This window comes from Oncorhynchus clarkii, chromosome 18 (assembly GCF_045791955.1).
Source record: "Oncorhynchus clarkii lewisi isolate Uvic-CL-2024 chromosome 18, UVic_Ocla_1.0, whole genome shotgun sequence".
Classification (NCBI taxonomy): domain Eukaryota; kingdom Metazoa; phylum Chordata; class Actinopteri; order Salmoniformes; family Salmonidae; genus Oncorhynchus; species Oncorhynchus clarkii.
In genome coordinates, this window is record NC_092164.1 from 71,380,197 (window position 1) to 71,397,317 (window position 17,121).

The 17,121-nt window shown below is 44.5% G+C and overlaps 1 protein-coding gene across 1 annotated transcript in view; it reads right to left on the minus strand.

The window, feature by feature from the left end:
- The window catches only part of LOC139372403 (CUB and sushi domain-containing protein 2-like), a 773,740-nt gene that overhangs the window by 363,185 nt on the left and 393,434 nt on the right, over positions 1–17,121 (minus strand). Inside the window, exon 11 of the mRNA XM_071112112.1 lies at positions 11,711–11,832. Within this exon, the coding sequence (XP_070968213.1) occupies positions 11,711–11,832 (122 nt within the window). The remainder of the gene's footprint in view (positions 1–11,710; positions 11,833–17,121) is intronic.

A 17,121-nucleotide genomic window follows, 5' to 3' on the forward strand; every position in this document is an offset into this window, starting at 1 on the left:
AGTTTGTGACGAAGTTTGCCCAGAAAAAAGGCAACTCTTTTTAAATGTGAGTCTGAGCAGAAACACCATTGCCGAGAGAGTAGACCAGTTGTCCATCAATCTAAAAGAGCAGCTTGTGAAAAAGGGAAAAGATTTTATTGCATATTCCTTGGCTGTGGATGAGAGCACCGACATTTCTGACATTGCCCAGTTGTCAATTTTCATCCGCGGAGTGGACTCCAACCTAAGCGTGACAGAGGAGTTTTTGGCTTTACGTCCTATGCATGGCACAACTACGGGGCATGATTTGTATGAAGAGGTGTCAAGATGTGTAAATGAGATGGAGCTGCCTTGGGAAAAACTCGTGGGTTTGACAACCGACGGAGCACCTGCGATGTGTGGACACAGGAGCGGACTGGTGGCGAAGATACGGGAAAAGATGCAAGAGGAAAACGCGACAGGTGAGCTGACAGCTTATCATTGTATCATACACCAGGAAGCGTTGTGCGGTAAAGCCTTGAAAATGGAGCATGTAATGAGCATCATCACGCGCACAGTTAACTTTATCAGAGCCAAAGGTTTGAATCACCGCCAGTTCAAGGCATTTCTGACGGAGTTAGAAACGGAGCATGGTGATTTGCCTTATCACACAGAGGTGCGATGGCTAAGCCAGGGAAAGGTGCTTCAAAGATGTTTCGAGCTTCGTGAGGAGATTTGTCTGTTCTTGGACAGCAAAGGGAAAGACACAACACAACTCCGAGACGAAATGTTTCTGTGTGAAATGGCTTTTCTGTGTGACATTACGAGTCATCTGAATGCAATAAACTTGCAGCTGCAGGGTCGGGATCGTGTCATCTCTGATATGTACAGTACAGTGAAGGCATTTAAAACCAAACTGACTCTGTGGGAGACGCAGATGCGGAAAGAAAATTTGAGCCACTTTCCCAGCTGCCAGACCATGAAAGAGAAGCTCTCTACCAGTGCGTTCCCGAGCACACAGTTGGCTGATAAAATAGGTATGCTTGCCGCTGACTTTCGACGCCGATTTGCTGACTTTGAAGCACAAAAAAGCAGGTTGGAACTGCTCGGTAACCCATTTGCTGTTGACGTGGAAAGCTCACCACCAAACCTCCAAATGGAGTTGATTGACCTCCAATGCAATGATGCACTGAGGGCAAAATATGCGGCAGTGGGTGCTGCGGAGTTCGCCCGTTTCCTCCCCGGCACAATGCCCCAGCTGCGCATCCAGGCTGCTCAAACGTTGTCTATGTTTGGCAGCACATACCTGTGTGAACAACTGTTTTCTTTGATGAACCTGAACAAAACATCACACAGAAGTCGACTTACTGCTGAACACCTCCACTCAATTCTGAGGATTTCTTCAGCTCAGAGCCTTACCCCGAACATTGATGAACTTGTGGAAAAGATGGGACACCACCAAGTATCACCCTCAACCTCAAACAAGTGAACATTACTGTGCAATCACATATTTAGAGTTTTTACTCAGTTCAAGTTTAAAAGTTAAAATTTAATATTTGTTTTCACTGCATGTTACTTCTCCTTAAACAAAGTGTTGTTTTTGATTAATAGATTTTTGCACTTTATTTTTTTGTATTTCAATCCAATTATATTTTAAAAATATTTCAGTTGAGTGGATGATAGAAAATTGCTATTATTGTTTTTTCTTTGAAGTAAATTTAGCCCACTTTTGCTAAAATAGAAAATATAGTCTACTGATGGTGCCTTGAATACCGGTTTCTTTCATTTAATGTTCATGTTATGGGGATATTTATATAAAGGAAATTTGTCTTTTGTGTCTGTTGAAAATTAAAGATTACTGACAGAGCCATAAGAAAATATTGCTTTATTTATCTGATCATATTGTAATATATTTGTTAGGTTTTCAGTAGGTTCAATTAGGTTCACTAGACTATATGCGTCATTTAAAAATTTTTCAATGAACATTCGAACAGTCCGGCCCTCGTCTTGTAGCTGATTTTTTTATTTGGCCCTCCGTCCATTTGACTTTGACACCCCTGCTCTAATCCATCCCTCTATCCCTCTATCCTCTAATCCATCCATCCCTCTATCACTCTATCCTCTAATCCATCCATCCCTCTATCCCTCTATCCTCTAATCCATCCATCCCTCTATTCCTCTAATCCTCTATCCTCTAATCCACTATCTCTCCATCCTCTAATCCGGCTATTCCTGGCTACTCCCAAAGTGCCACACACACAATGCAATGCCATTGAGGGTAAGCCAAATAAAAATGTGCTTCACATTTTCAAACAGTCCATTTGTATTTTCCAACGGGGCTATACATTTGGGTGAGGTTATTTTCCAACGGGGCTATACATTTGGGTGAGGTTATTTTCCAACGGGGCTATACGTTTGGGTGAGGTTATTTTCCAACGGGGCTATACGTTTGGGTGAGGTTATTTTCCAACGGGGCTATACATTTGGGTGAGGTTATTTCCAACGGGGCTATACATTTGGGTGAGGTTATTTTCCAACGGGGCTATACATTTGGGTGAGGTTATTTCCAACGGGGCTATACATTTGGGTGAGGTTATTTCCAACGGGGCTATACGTTTGGGTGAGGTTATTTCCAACGGGGCTATACATTTGGGTGAGGTTATTTCCAACGGGGCTATACGTTTGGGTGAGGTTATTTCCAACGGGGCTATACATTTGGGTGAGGTTATTTTCCAACGGGGCTATACATTTGGGTGAGGTTATTTTCCAACGGGGCTATACATTTGGGTGAGGTTATTTTCCAACGGGGCTATACATTTGGGTGAGGTTATTTTCCAACGGGGCTATACATTTGGGTGAGGTTATTTTCCAACGGGGCTATACGTTTGGGTGAGGTTATTTCCAACGGGGCTACACATTTGGGTGAGGTTATTTCCAACGGGGCTATACATTTGGGTGAGGTTATTTTCCAACGGGGCTATACATTTGGGTGAGGTTATTTTCCAACGGGGCTATACATTTGGGTGAGGTTATTTTCCAACGGGGCTATACATTTGGGTGAGGTTATTTTCCAACGGGGCTATACATTTGGGTGAGGTTATTTCCAACGGGGCTATACGTTTGGGTGAGGCTATTTCCAACGGGGCTATACGTTTGGGTGAGGTTATTTCCAACGGGGCTATACGTTTGGGTGAGGTTATTTCCAACGGGGCTATACATTTGAGTGATGCTATTTCCCGCGTCTGAGTAGCCTCGTTTCACTGCCAAAAATAAAATCAAACCATTTAGTGTTCAGTGAAATAACACAATGTCAAATACAGGTGGCCTAGTCAAATAATTAACATCCAATCACATTAACCGTTACTCTCTTGTGGGTAACCTTCACTCTTGCGCAGACATTTGGAAACGAAATATGCATATTTGAAAAATAAGACACAGGAGTTTTATGATGAACAAATACAGTTTTATATGAGAGTTAAATAAAGAGCAAAATGATTGATTCATGTTATATTATTATATTATTATTTGTGTCCTGGTCTTGTAAGAGCTCTGTCACTTCCTGTTAGAGCTCTATGTCACTTCCTGTAAGAGCTCTATGTCACTTCCTGTTAGAGCTCTATGTCACTTCCTGTTAGAGCTCAATGTCACTTCCTGTAAGAGCTCAATGTCACTTCCTGTAAGAGCTCTATGTCACTTCCTGTAGGAGCTCTATGTCACTTCCTGTTAGAGCTCAATGTCACTTCCTGTTAGAGCTCAATGTCACTTCCTGTAAGAGCTCAATGTCACTTCCTGTTAGAGCTCAATGTCACTTCCTGTAAGAGCTCTATGTCACTTCCTGTAGGAGCTCTATGTCACTTCCTGTAGGAGCTCTATGTCACTTCCTGTAGGAGCTCTATGTCACTTCCTGTAAGATCTTTATGTCACTTCCTGTAAGAGCTCTATGCCACTTCCTGTAGGAGCTCTATGTCACTTCCCACGAGCCGATTTGTGACAAAACCTCACATTAATTCTTATGTTTTGTAAATGTATCGTATAGCGTTTGTGTGGCTGGCTTACAATTATGGCAAAACACATCATTTGAGAGTGAGCTGACCCTGGTGCTAGAGGGGGTACAGCTGACCCTGGTGCAAGAGGGGGTACAGCTGACCCTGGTGCTAGAGGGGGTACAGCTGACCCTGGTGCTAGAGGGGGTACAGCTGACCCTGGTGCTAGAGGGGGTACAGCTGACCCTGGTGCTAGAGGGAGTACAGCTGACCCTGGTGCTAGAGGGGGTACAGCTGACCCTGGTGCTAGAGGGGGTACAGCTGACCCTGGTGCTAGAGGGGGTACAGGTGACCCTGGTGCTAGAGGGGGTACACAGCTGGATGATGAATGTTTGAAGGGGTATGGGACTATAAAAAGTTTGGGAACCACTGCTATAATCCATCTATCACTCTATCCCTCTATCCATCTATCCATCCTCTATCCTCCATCCTCTATCCCTCTATCCCTCCATCCTCTATCCTCTATTCCTCTATCCCTCAATCCCTCCATCCTCTAATTCTCTATCCCTCTATCCTCCATCCTCTATTCCTCTATCGCTCTATCCTCCATCCTCTATCCCTCTATCCTCCATCCACCCATCCTTCTATCCCTCCATCCTCTATCCCTCCATCCTCTATCCCTCCACCCTCTGTTCCTCCACACTCTATTCCTCCACCCTCTATTCCTCTATCCCTCTATCCTCTATCCCTCTATCCTCCATCCTCTATCCCTCTATCTACCCACCCCTCTATCCCTCCATCCTCTTTTCCTCTATCCCTCTATCCCTCTATTCCTCTATCCCTCTATCCTCTATCCGTCTATCCTCCATCCTCTATCCCTCTATCCACCCAACCTTCTATCCCTCCATCCTCTAATCCGAAAAGTGGTGTCACTCCTCGTCCCTCAACCAATCAAGGCAGTGAATAGTGAGTAGTACCCTGAGTCTGACCTGATGATGTCACTTAACGAGATAGAACACATCTGTCTAATTCAGCAACTCAGAGGCTGTAGTATCCCAAGTGGAACACTATTCCTTTTGTAGTGCACTACTAGATCCAACGTAACTCAAAAGTAGTGGTCTTGGCAGAGAAAATGTTATGATTTAAGAAACAGCCAACCCTCAGAATCACCAAGGTGAGTCACTAAATCACGAAATCCCATTGTGGGCCATTTCCAGTAACTTCCAGTGAAGTATAGAGCAGCACCACAAGCTGAATATATCCATCACAAGACTGAGTACATGTAAGGATGGATTTATGCATTAACTTTTCTACCCAGGATGTAGATCTACTCAACTCTCATTGGCTCACGAGAAATTCAGGGACGAGTTCAATAATCTAAATGCTTCTTCGGGAACTGATTATAATAAATAATACATTTTAACATAAAATCAGTAAATAAGGATGAAGAAGGAAAAAACAATTGTGAAGGGGAAAAAAACGAACCAAATTAACAGGGAGAAGGGGCTGTGTAGTCTTCCAATTCAAATGAGCTGCCCCATACTTACCCACACTGCCCCACACTGCCCCACATTTCTCCACACCTCCCCACACCGCCCCACACCTCCCCACACTTCCCCACACTTCCCCACACTGCCCCACACTTCCCCACACCTCCCCACACCGCCCCACACTTCCCCACACTGCCCCACACTGCCCCACACTTCCCCACACTGCCCCACACTGCCCCACACTTCCCCACACCTCCCCACACTTCCCCACACTTCCCCACACTGTCACACACTGCCCCACACTGCCCCACACTGCCCCACACTTCCCCATACTGCCTCACACTTCCCCACACTTCCCCACACTGCCCCACACTTCCCCACTCTGCCCCACACTACCCCACACTTCCCTACACTTCCCCACACTGCCGGCAGATTTTTAATGTTTACTGCGAGAGCCTGAGGCCTAATGAAAAAGCTGATAAAAATGCAAATTGCATTCTGTCTTATGGTAAACCCACTGATGTAAATTGCCAGGACTAGGGAGGGAGGGAGGGAGGGAGGGAGGGAGGGAGGGAGGGAGGGAGGGAGGGAGGGAGGGAGGGGAGGGAGGGAGGGTGCTGTTGTGGGTCAGATCACCAGATAAAATGCAGTTTCATCCTACAAAAATACATGTGTAGGATCTTAATTTGACCAGTATTGTTGCAACAAAATTATCAACAAGATGTTAACATTTAGTGCATGATTTTCACGAATGTCCCGGAGGAGGAGGCTGCTGTTTGGCCCCTAACTGTTTGGAACTGATTTTTTACAGAATGTTTCTTCCACCCTCTCTTTAAAAAGAGCTTCAGGACATCGATTGATTTACTCCAGATAGAGATGCCGATACAAAGGATTTACTCCAGATACCCGAGCAGGCCCAAATCCCCGTCATTCGCATGAAGAGGAGATGCCGAGACAGGGGACGCAGGTCAGGGTGCCTGATGAGAATTGGTCAGCGAGTGGGTAACCCGCCCTCTACCATTCGTCCTATTGGCCAACGTGCCTCTACCATTCGTCCTATTGGCCAACGTGCCTCTACCATTCGTCCTATTGGCCAACGTGCCTCTACCATTCGTCCTATTGGCCAACATGCAATAAACTGGAGAATAAATTGATTGAACTCCGATCAAGACGATTCTACAAACATTAAAAACTGTAATATCAGAGTCTTGGCTGAATGAATGTCATACAGCTGTTTTAGTTCCATCGGTAGATAGAACAGCTGCCTCCGGTAAGATAAAGGGCTGGTGGTCTGTGTCTATTTGTCAATAACAGCACCAAATCTAGTATTAAGGAAGTCTCAAGGTTTTGCTCGCCTGAGGTAGAGTATCTCATGATAAGCTATAGACCACACTATTTACCAAGAGAGTTTTCATCTATATTTTTCATACAGCTGAAGATGTCTATTTACCACCACAAACCGATGCTGGCACTAAGACCGCAGTCAATGATCTGTACAGGGACATAAGCAAACAGGAACATGCTCATCCAGAGGCGGCGCTCCTAGTGGCCGGGGACGTTAATGCAGGGAAACTTGAATCCATTTTTCACCTAATTTCTACCAGCATGTCACATGATCAACCAGAGGGGATTACAACTCTAGACCACCTTTACTCCACACACAGAGATGCATACAAAGCTCTCCCTCGCCCTTCATTTGACAAATCTGACCATAATTCTATCCTTCTTATTCCTTACAAACAAAAAACTAAAGCTGGAAGTACAAGTGACTCGCTTAATATAGAAGGGGTCAGATGACGCAAATGCTAAACTACGAGACTGTTTTGCTAGCACAGACTGGAATGTTTCGTGACTCATCCGATGGCATTTAGGAGTACAACACATCAATCAATTGCTTTATCAATAAGTGAATTGATGACATTATCTCCACAGTGTCTGTACGTACATACCCCAACCAGAAGCCGTGGATTACAGGGAACATCCGCACTGAACAAAAGGCTAGAGCTGCTGCTTTCAAGGAGTGGGACTCTAACCCAGACGCTTATAAGAAATCCCGCTATGACCTCAGACGAACCATCAAACAGGAAACGCATAAATACAGGACTAAAGTTGAATCGTACTACACCGGCATCAACACTTGTCGAATGTGCCAGGGCTTGAAAACTACAACTTGCAAACTATTACGGACTACAAAGGGAAACCCAGCCACGAGCTGCCCTGTGACACAAACCTACCAGATGAGCTAAATGACTTCTATGCATGCTTTGAGGCAACCAACACTGAAGAATGCATTAGAGCACCAGCTGTTCTGGGTGACTGTGTGATCACGCTCGCCATAGCCGATGTGAGCAAGACCTCTAAAAAGATAAACATTTACAAAGCCGCAGGGCCAGATGGATTACCAGGACGTGTACTCTGAGCATGTGCTGACCAACTGGCAAGTGTACTCACTCTACTCCCTGTCCCTGATCGAGTCTGTAATACCTGCATGTTTCAGGCCCAGACTGCACCCCTAGCCACATCCTCAGAGCATGGACTGACCAGCTGGCTGAAGTGTTTACGGACATATTTAATCTCTCCCTATCCTAGTCCCACTTCACTATGTCCACCGTAGTCCCTGTAGTCTCTGTTCCCAAGAACACCAAGGTAACATGCCTAAATGACTACCGACCAGTAACACTCACGTCGGGAGCCACGACGTGCTTTGCACGGCTGGAGATGGCTCACATACACACCATTATCCCAGAATCTCTAGACCCACACAAAATGTCATACCACCCGAAAAGATCCACAGATGATGCAATCTCTATTGCACTCCACTTTGCCCTTTCCCACCTGGACAAAAGGAACATCTATGTGAGAATACTGTTCACTGATTACAGCTTAGCGTTCAACACCATAGTGACCTCAAAGCTCATTACTAAGCTAAGGACCCTGGGACAAAACACCTCCGTCTGCAACTGGATCCTGGACTTGCTGATGGGCCGCCCCCAGGTGGTAAGGGTAGGCAACAACACATCTGATCACCGACAACGATGAGACAGCCTATAGGGAGGAGGTCAGAGACCTGGCCGTGTGGTGCCAGGACAACAACCTCTCCCTCAACATGATCAAGACAAAGGAGATGTTTGTGGACTACAGCAAAAGCAGGCCCTCATTCTCATTGATGAGGCTGTAGTTGAGCAGATTGAGGGCTTCAAGTTTGTTGGTGTCCACATCACAAACAAACTATCATGGTCCAAACACACCAAGACAGTCGTGAAGAGGGCAGAACAATGCCCAACAACTCAAAATATCTGGGTCCTCAGATCCACAAACAGTTCGACAGCTGCGCCATTGAGAGCATCCTAACTGGTTGCATCACCACCTGGTATGGCAATTGCTCGGCCTCAAAGGGAGGCACTACAGAAGGTAGTGTGTACAGCCCAGTACATCACTGGGGCAAAGCTTCCTGCCATCCAGGACCTCTATACCAGGCAGTGACAGAAGAAGGCCCTAAAACTTGCCAAAGACACGCGCCTGTGTGTGTACTTAATTTCACTTTACGTGTGTCTCCCACTCCTCACTCCTCTCTCCTCCCTACTCTGTTCCTCATAAAGGGGACAGATCTGTTTGAGCTCAGAGAAGGACGTGTGTTAGCACTGTGGCTTTTGAACATCTGAAGTCATCTCTGCCTCTTATCATATCCTCTTATTGATGTCTATACCTCTCCATCTCTGTGCTGTCTTCTTCCTCTCCTTCTCCACAGGTCATTCCACTATCTCTCTCTCTCTCTCTCTCTCTGATGACTTTACATCTATTGTTACGGATACAGGTATCCTGTGGGTGTGTGTGTATGTATCCTGTGTTCTTTTCTCTCCTTCTCCCCTCACAGGTGAAAATCATCCCCAATCAGTCACCAATCAATCATCAATTCCTTTCCCTTGATTTAAAAACCCTGTCAGTTGTTTGCTCTAGAGCTCAATCTCTCTGTAAATGCCATATGTCTGTAGATCTCTCTGTTTCACCCTCTCCTACTATGTCTGTAGATCTCTCTGTTTCACCCTCTCCTACTATGTCTGTAGATCTCTCTGTTTCACCCTCTGTGGTTATTTCGTTCTCACTTTTACTTTGTCACTATTGTAATTTGCATGATTTATGTTACGGGTCTCGTTACCATCTCCTCTAGACTGTCGGGCCAAAAGGGATTCGTAACATCTACCCATCTCTAGCTGTAATTTCCCAACTCCTTTGCAGGACATTGTACCAACTCCTTTGCAGGACATTGTACCAACTCCTTTGCAGGGCATTGTACCAACTCCTTTGTAGGACATTGTACCAACTCCTTTGCAGGGCATTGTACCAACTCCTTTGCAGAACATTGTACCAACTCCTTTGCAGGGGATTGTACCAACTCCTTTGCAGGGCATTGTACCAACTCCTTTACAGGGCATTGTACCAACTCCTTTGCAGGGCATTGTACCAACTCCTTTGCAGGACATTGTACCAACTCCTTTGTAGGGCATTGTACCAACTCCTTTGCAGGGCATTGTACCAACTCCTTTGCAGGACATTGCACCAACTCCTTTGCAGGACATTGTACCAACTCCTTTGCCGGACATTGTACCAACTCCTTTGCAGGGAATTGTACCAACTCCTATGCAGGATATTGTATCTGACTAGTCCACAAAATAAGCTCTACAGCCACAGTGCTAGCTCTCTTTGTGTGTAACACAGCAACTTAAATGAAAGGTGGATCTGATCTGACAGAGTTTGGGCAAAGAATATACACCTAAAATGATGGTTTGGAAACGCATTACAGGTGGTGAGGGTAGGAAACAACATCTCCACCCTGCTGACCGTCAACACCGGGGCCCCACAAGGGTGAGTTCTCAGCCCTCTCCTGTACTCCCTGTTCACCCATGACTGCATGGCCATGCACGCCTCCAACTCAATCATCAAGTTTGCAGACGACACTACATTGGTAGGCTTGATAACCAACAACAATGAGATGGCCTACAGGGAGGAAGTGAGGGCCCTTGGAGTGTGGTGTCAGCAACATCACCTCACACTCAAAGTCAACAAAACAAAGGAAATTATCGTGGACTTTAGGAAACAGCAGAGGGAGCGCCTCCCGATCCACATTGACGGGACAGAAGGTGGAAAGTTTTTAAGTTCCTCTGCGTACACATCACGGACAAACTGAAATGGTCCACCACACAGACAGAGGCTGAAGAAATGTGTCTTGTCACCATAAACACAACTTTTACAGATGCACAATCAAGAGCATCCTGTCGGACTGTTGCCTGGTACTGCAACTGCTCTGCCCACAACCGCAAGGCTCTCCAGAGGGTAGTGAGGTCTGCACAACACATCACTGGGGGCAAACTACCTGCCCTCCAGAACACCTACAACACCCGATGTCACAGGAATGCCAAAAAGATCATTGAGGACAACAACCACCCGAGCCACTTCCTGTTCACCCTGCTATCATCCAGAAGGCGAGGTCAGTACAGGTGCATCAAAGCTGGGACCGAGAGACTGAAAACAGCTTCTATCTCAAGGCAATCAGACTGTTAAACAGCCCTCACTAACATTGAGTGAGTGGCTGCTGCCAACATACTGACTCAATCTTTAGCCACTTTAATAATTAAAAGTTTGATCTAATAAATGTACCACAAGTCACTTTAAACAATGCCACTTTATATAATGTTTACATACCCTACTGTACTCTATACCATCTACTGCATCTTGCCTATGCTGTTCGGCCATCGCTCATCCATATATTTATATGCACATATTATTATACACACAAGTGTAAAGGAATGAATAAGGTAGTTGTTGTGAAATTGTTAGATTACTTGTTAGATATTACTGCACGGTCAGAACTAGAAGCACAAGCATTTCACTACACTCACATTAACATCTGCTAACCATGTGTATGTGACCAATAAATACATTTGTGTGTGTGAGACCAATAAAATGTTGATTTGCTTTTCTAGCAGTAGCACAATTAACATTTAGCTTACCATCAGAGAAGAAAACAAGCAGTGCATAAACAGTAGTACATATTAGTGTAGCATAGCATCACTAACTTTAAGTACTCCATTTTCAGTATAATTTCCATATTAGCATGTCATAATGTCAGACGGTTGTAAATATTAACAAAGCAAAGCAAATAGTCAATATTAGCATTTAGCATGTCAGTTCTGTACATAGTACTGGATTAGCATATAGCATAGCAACATTAACACACCATTTTCAGTATTAGCATATAGCATTAGCAATGTGAGACCATACCTTGGTGGTGTCTGTAGCGGTGATGAACCAGGTGCAGTTAGCATTGTTGTCATACTGGACAGGGTAGTTTGGTGACGCGATCATACCGTTAGGGCCTCTCAGCTGACCACCACACATAGGAGCTGAAAGAGAAAATAATATGACACTGTTAGGCTATTTACTTATCAATTGAACTGTGTGAATCAACTTCCACAAACTGTACAAATTAGTTGAAGGTATGTCTAATATGTTTACGTGTATATAATCTCGTAATTTGACCCGAAGGGCATTGAAAAAGGTTCAAAGAGGACAGTTAGTTAGCAAAAAAAGCTAACAGAGGTAGACTTTGGCTCCAACACCATAACAGAACACAGCTAAGCCAAACTAGGCCAACTAAACCCGGTCTCATCCTGTCTCATCTCGAACCCAACAGAACACAAGAGACTGGAGTGAAGCACTATGTCTGAAGTAGTGAATGCTGTTTGAGAAGGCAGGGATCAATACATAAGGAATGGTTGGATCAGATATAGAAGGCTTGGATCAAGACATAAATAATGGTTGGATCAGATATAGAAGGCTTGGATCAAGACATAAATAATGGTTGGGTCAGATATAGAAGGCTTGGATCAAGACATGAAGAATGGATGGATCAGGTATAGAAGGCTTGGATCAAGACATGAAGAATGGATGGATCAGGTATAGAAGGCTGGGATCAAGACATGAAGAATGGATGGATCAGGTATAGAAGGCTGGGATCAGAACATAAGGGACGTCTGGATATTGGTCCTATAGCAGCAGTAGTTGTCTTTTAGAGGGCATTCTGACTTCTCTACTCTGTCCTTGTTCCCCCAGGCCACCGAAATGGACTTTAAACACCTCAAACTAAAGCAGGCCATGTCTAATGAAGGCTTTCAGGAAATGCCTGGGTGTCTGGGGGTAAATTAAGTTAGTTAAGAGGTCTAGACCCAGACTCTACTCTTAATCAGTTATGTCGGAAGTGGAGAGGTCCTTAGAGGAATGCCTCCCCCCAAAATAAACGCCCCCCAACACCAGCCACATTAAATAATGGGTAGCGTTCATTTTAAAGTTTAAGGAAAATAATCAAGTAATTAACTTGAGTGGTCCTGACAGTGAGGGTGACCTTAATGAAATATAATACTCTATAGGTGTGTTAACTGCAAAGTCCAATACACTATATTCCCTATTTCTGGTTAATAACGAGGTCCATAATGAGGTTGATTCTCTCCCCTGTTAATACGCCATCTGTATTGTGGCTCCAGTGCCGCTGGTCTAATCACCCTGCAATCACGATAATAAGGGCTCAGAGAGATAGGGTTGAGTCCCAAATTGCACCCTATTCCACATGTAGTGCACTACTTTTTGGCTCTGGTCACACTATATAGGGAAGAAGGAATGTATCATTTGGAATGTATCATAGAAGACATTCAGATGGCCCTGAGCACTACTACAGCACTGTGGATATAGAAGGATGAGCATTAATACAGTACTGTGGATATAGAAGGCTGAGCATTACTACAGCACTGTGGATATAGAAGGATGAGCATTAATACGGTCCTGTGGATATAGAAGGATGAGCATTGATACAGTACTGTGGATATAGAAGGCTGAGCACTACTACAGTACTGTGGATATAGAAGGCTGAGCATTACTACATCACTGTGGATATAGAAGGATGACCATTACTACAGCAGTGTGGATATAGAAGGCTGAGCACCACTACAGTACTGTGGATATAGAAGGCTGAGCACCACTACAGTACTGTGGATATAGAAGGCTGAGCACCACTACAGTACTGTGGATATAGAAGGCTGAGCACCTCTACAGTACTGTGGATATAGAAGGCTGAGCACCACTACAGTACTGTGGATATAGAAGGCTGAGCACCACTACAGTATTGCGGTACCATTTCAGAGGAACATGCTTTAGATCCAGATTTGATTTAATCTGACAATGAAAAGCTCTGTTTTCTAGTTGGGAACAGTAGTTATCTGGTAGAGTTTTCATGGTCATGGGGTTTGGTAGTCTGCGACCCATATGGCAAACTTCCCCCTATAGACCCTAGTCGAAAGAAGCACACTACGTGGGTGGCTACTTCCGCCTCCCTGATCCGGCTCTCGACGTTGCCGATCTACTAACCAATGATCTGTCAATCATCATTCCGAACACCATCTCCCCATCACACTATCTCCTCATCATTATGAACACCATCTCCCCATCACACTATCTCCTCATCATTATGAACACCTTCTCCCCATCACACTATCTCCCCATCATTATGAACACCATCTCCTCATCACACTATCTCCCCATCATTATGCACACCATCTCCCCATCATTATGAACACCATCTCCTCGTCATTATGAACATCATCTCCCCATCACACCATCTCCCCATCATTATGAACATCATCTCCTCATCATTATGCACACCATCTCCTCATCATTATGAACACCATCTCCCCATCATTATGAACACCATCACACCATCTCCCCATCATTATGAACACCATCTCCCCATCATTATGAACACCATCTCCCCATCATTATGAACACCATCTCCCCGTCATTATGAACACCATTTCCCCATCATTATGTACAGCATCTCCCCATCATTATGAACACCATCTCCCCATCATTATGAACACCATCTCCCCATCATTATGAACACCATCTCCCCATCATTATGCACACCATCTCCCCATCATTATGCACACCATCTCCCCATCATTATGAACACCATCTCCCCATCATTATGAACACCATCTCCCCATCATTATGAACACCATCTCCCCATCATTATGCACACCATCTCCCCATCATTATGAACACCATCTCCTCATCATTATGAACATCATCTCCCCATCACACCATCTCCCCATCATTATGAACATCATCTCCTCATCATTATGCACACCATCTCCCCATCATTATGAACACCATCACACCATCTCCCCATCATTATGAACACCATCTCCCCATCATTATGAACACCATCTCCCCATCATTATGAACACCATCTCCCCATCATTATGCACACCATCTCCCCATCATTATGAACATCATCTCCCCATCATTATGCACACCATCTCCTCATCATTATGAACACCATCTCCCCATCATTATGAACACCATCACACCATCTCCCCATCATTATGAACACCATCTCCTCATCATTATGCACACCATCTCCTCATCATTATGCACACCATCTCCCCATCATTATGAACATCATCTCCTCATCATTATGCACACCATCTCCTCATCATTATGAACACCATCTCCCCATCATTATGAACACCATCACACCATCTCCCCATCATTATGAACACCATCTCCCCATCATTATGAACACTTTCTCCCCATCATTATGAACACCATCTCCCCATCATTATGAACACCATCTCCCCATCATTATGAACACCATCTCCTCATCATTATGCGCACCATCTCCTCATCATTATGAACACCATCTCCCCATCTCCTCATCATTATGCACACCATCTCCCCACCATTATGCACACCATCTCCCCATCATTATGCACACCATATCCCCATCATTATGAACACCATCTCCCCATCATTATGAACACCATCTCCCCATCACACCATCTCCCCATCATTATGAACACCATCTCCCCATCATTATGCACACCATCTCCCCATCATTATGCACACCATCTCCCCATCATTATGCACACCATCTCCCCATCATTATGAACACCATATCCCATCATTATGCACACCATATCCCCATCATTATGCACACCATCTCCCCATCATTATGAACACCATCTCCCCATCATTATGAACACCATCTCCCCATCATTATGAACACCATCTCCCCATCACACCATCTCCCCATCATTATGAACACCTGGACTTCATCATCACCCTGATTACTATCCCCTTATTTAGCCCCTCGGTAGTCAGGCAGTATTGGTATTTAGGACTCTTCCCCTGTTTTGTTCCTCTGCTTTTCTTATTCATTAAATTCACTTTCTGCACCTGCTTCCTGTTTCCAAGCGTACGCGTTACGGTACAGAATAGGTTGCATTGTGGATCACAGAGGTATTTAATGGGCTAAACAGTGTGAGGATAAACTCATGAGTATTAACGATACTGCAATTTGTTGTTTGGTCGACGTCAATAATTCCTGGATTATGGTAAATCTCCGTTTAAACTCTTTGAGTGCAGAGAAAGATAATCCAAGGTTAATTATGTTAATAAACATGTTTAATCCTTTACTCAATAAACCAATTGAAGACTACTCGTGGATCACTTGAATCTAGGTCTGTGATACTGGTTTATGTGTCCACCATTTTGGAATAAACTTTGAAAGAGCAATTTTCTACTTCAAAAATTTCACATAATCTTCCATGAGAAAGTACACAGAAATCCAAGTTGGCCTCTATTGTTTGGATGAGAGAATGTACAATTAGATTACCCGCAAATCCCAAAGAGATGGGTATCCCCCCCGTTTCCGAGTGGTTTCCGAGTGGTATAATCTCATTGTGACTCAATTGGATCAGTCTAAATCCGGGACGCAGGGGTGCCCGATGTCAAAAGTACATTTCTCAAAGAATATTACGTGGACTGGAGCGGTGGTGGAGATGGCCGACGGCGATGATTATGGGGATAAACCACCCAGGTGATTGCATCGGACACACATGTCTGTGGAGAGGGGATTTGGGAAACTGATGAGTGGGGAAGTGCTGAAATAGCCACAAAATGGTTGAAGTGCTCCCAGGTGGGTGGTGCTATAAGTACAGTAGATGGATGGAAGGTTTACATCTCACACAGACCCATTTTGTGTGGACGTTAAGTCCAAAGTGTTGTATGATTGCTATTTATTATCTAATGTTGCTTTCTGTATGGGGCCGGTAGAGAGATACTTTCTATATAGGGATGTCAATACTTATGGCCAGTAGAGGGACAATTATCTCTCTCTCTATACCTCTCTCTCTCTCTCTCTCTCTCTCTCTCTGTATCTCTCTCTCTCTCTCTCTCTCTCTGTATCTCTCTGTATCTCTCTCTCTCTCTCTCTCTCTCTGTATCTCTCTTTCTGTATCTCTCTCTCAAGCTCTGTATCTCTCTCTCTGTATCTCTCTCTCTGTATCTCTCTCTCAAGCTCTGTATCTCTTTCTCTGTATCTCTCTCTCTGTCTCTCTCTCTCTCTGTATCTCTCTTTCTCTCTCTCTCTCTCTCTCTGTATCTCTCTTTCTGTATCTCTCTCTCAAGCTCTGTATCTCTCTCTCTCCATCTCTCTCTCTCTCTGTATCTCTCTCTCTGTATCTCTGTATCTCTCTCTCTCTCTCTGTATTTCTCTCTCTGTATTTCTCTCTCTGTATTTCTCTCTCTGTATTTCTATGTTTTTTCTGTTTATCTGTCCCTAGCTGCCCTCACACCTTCCC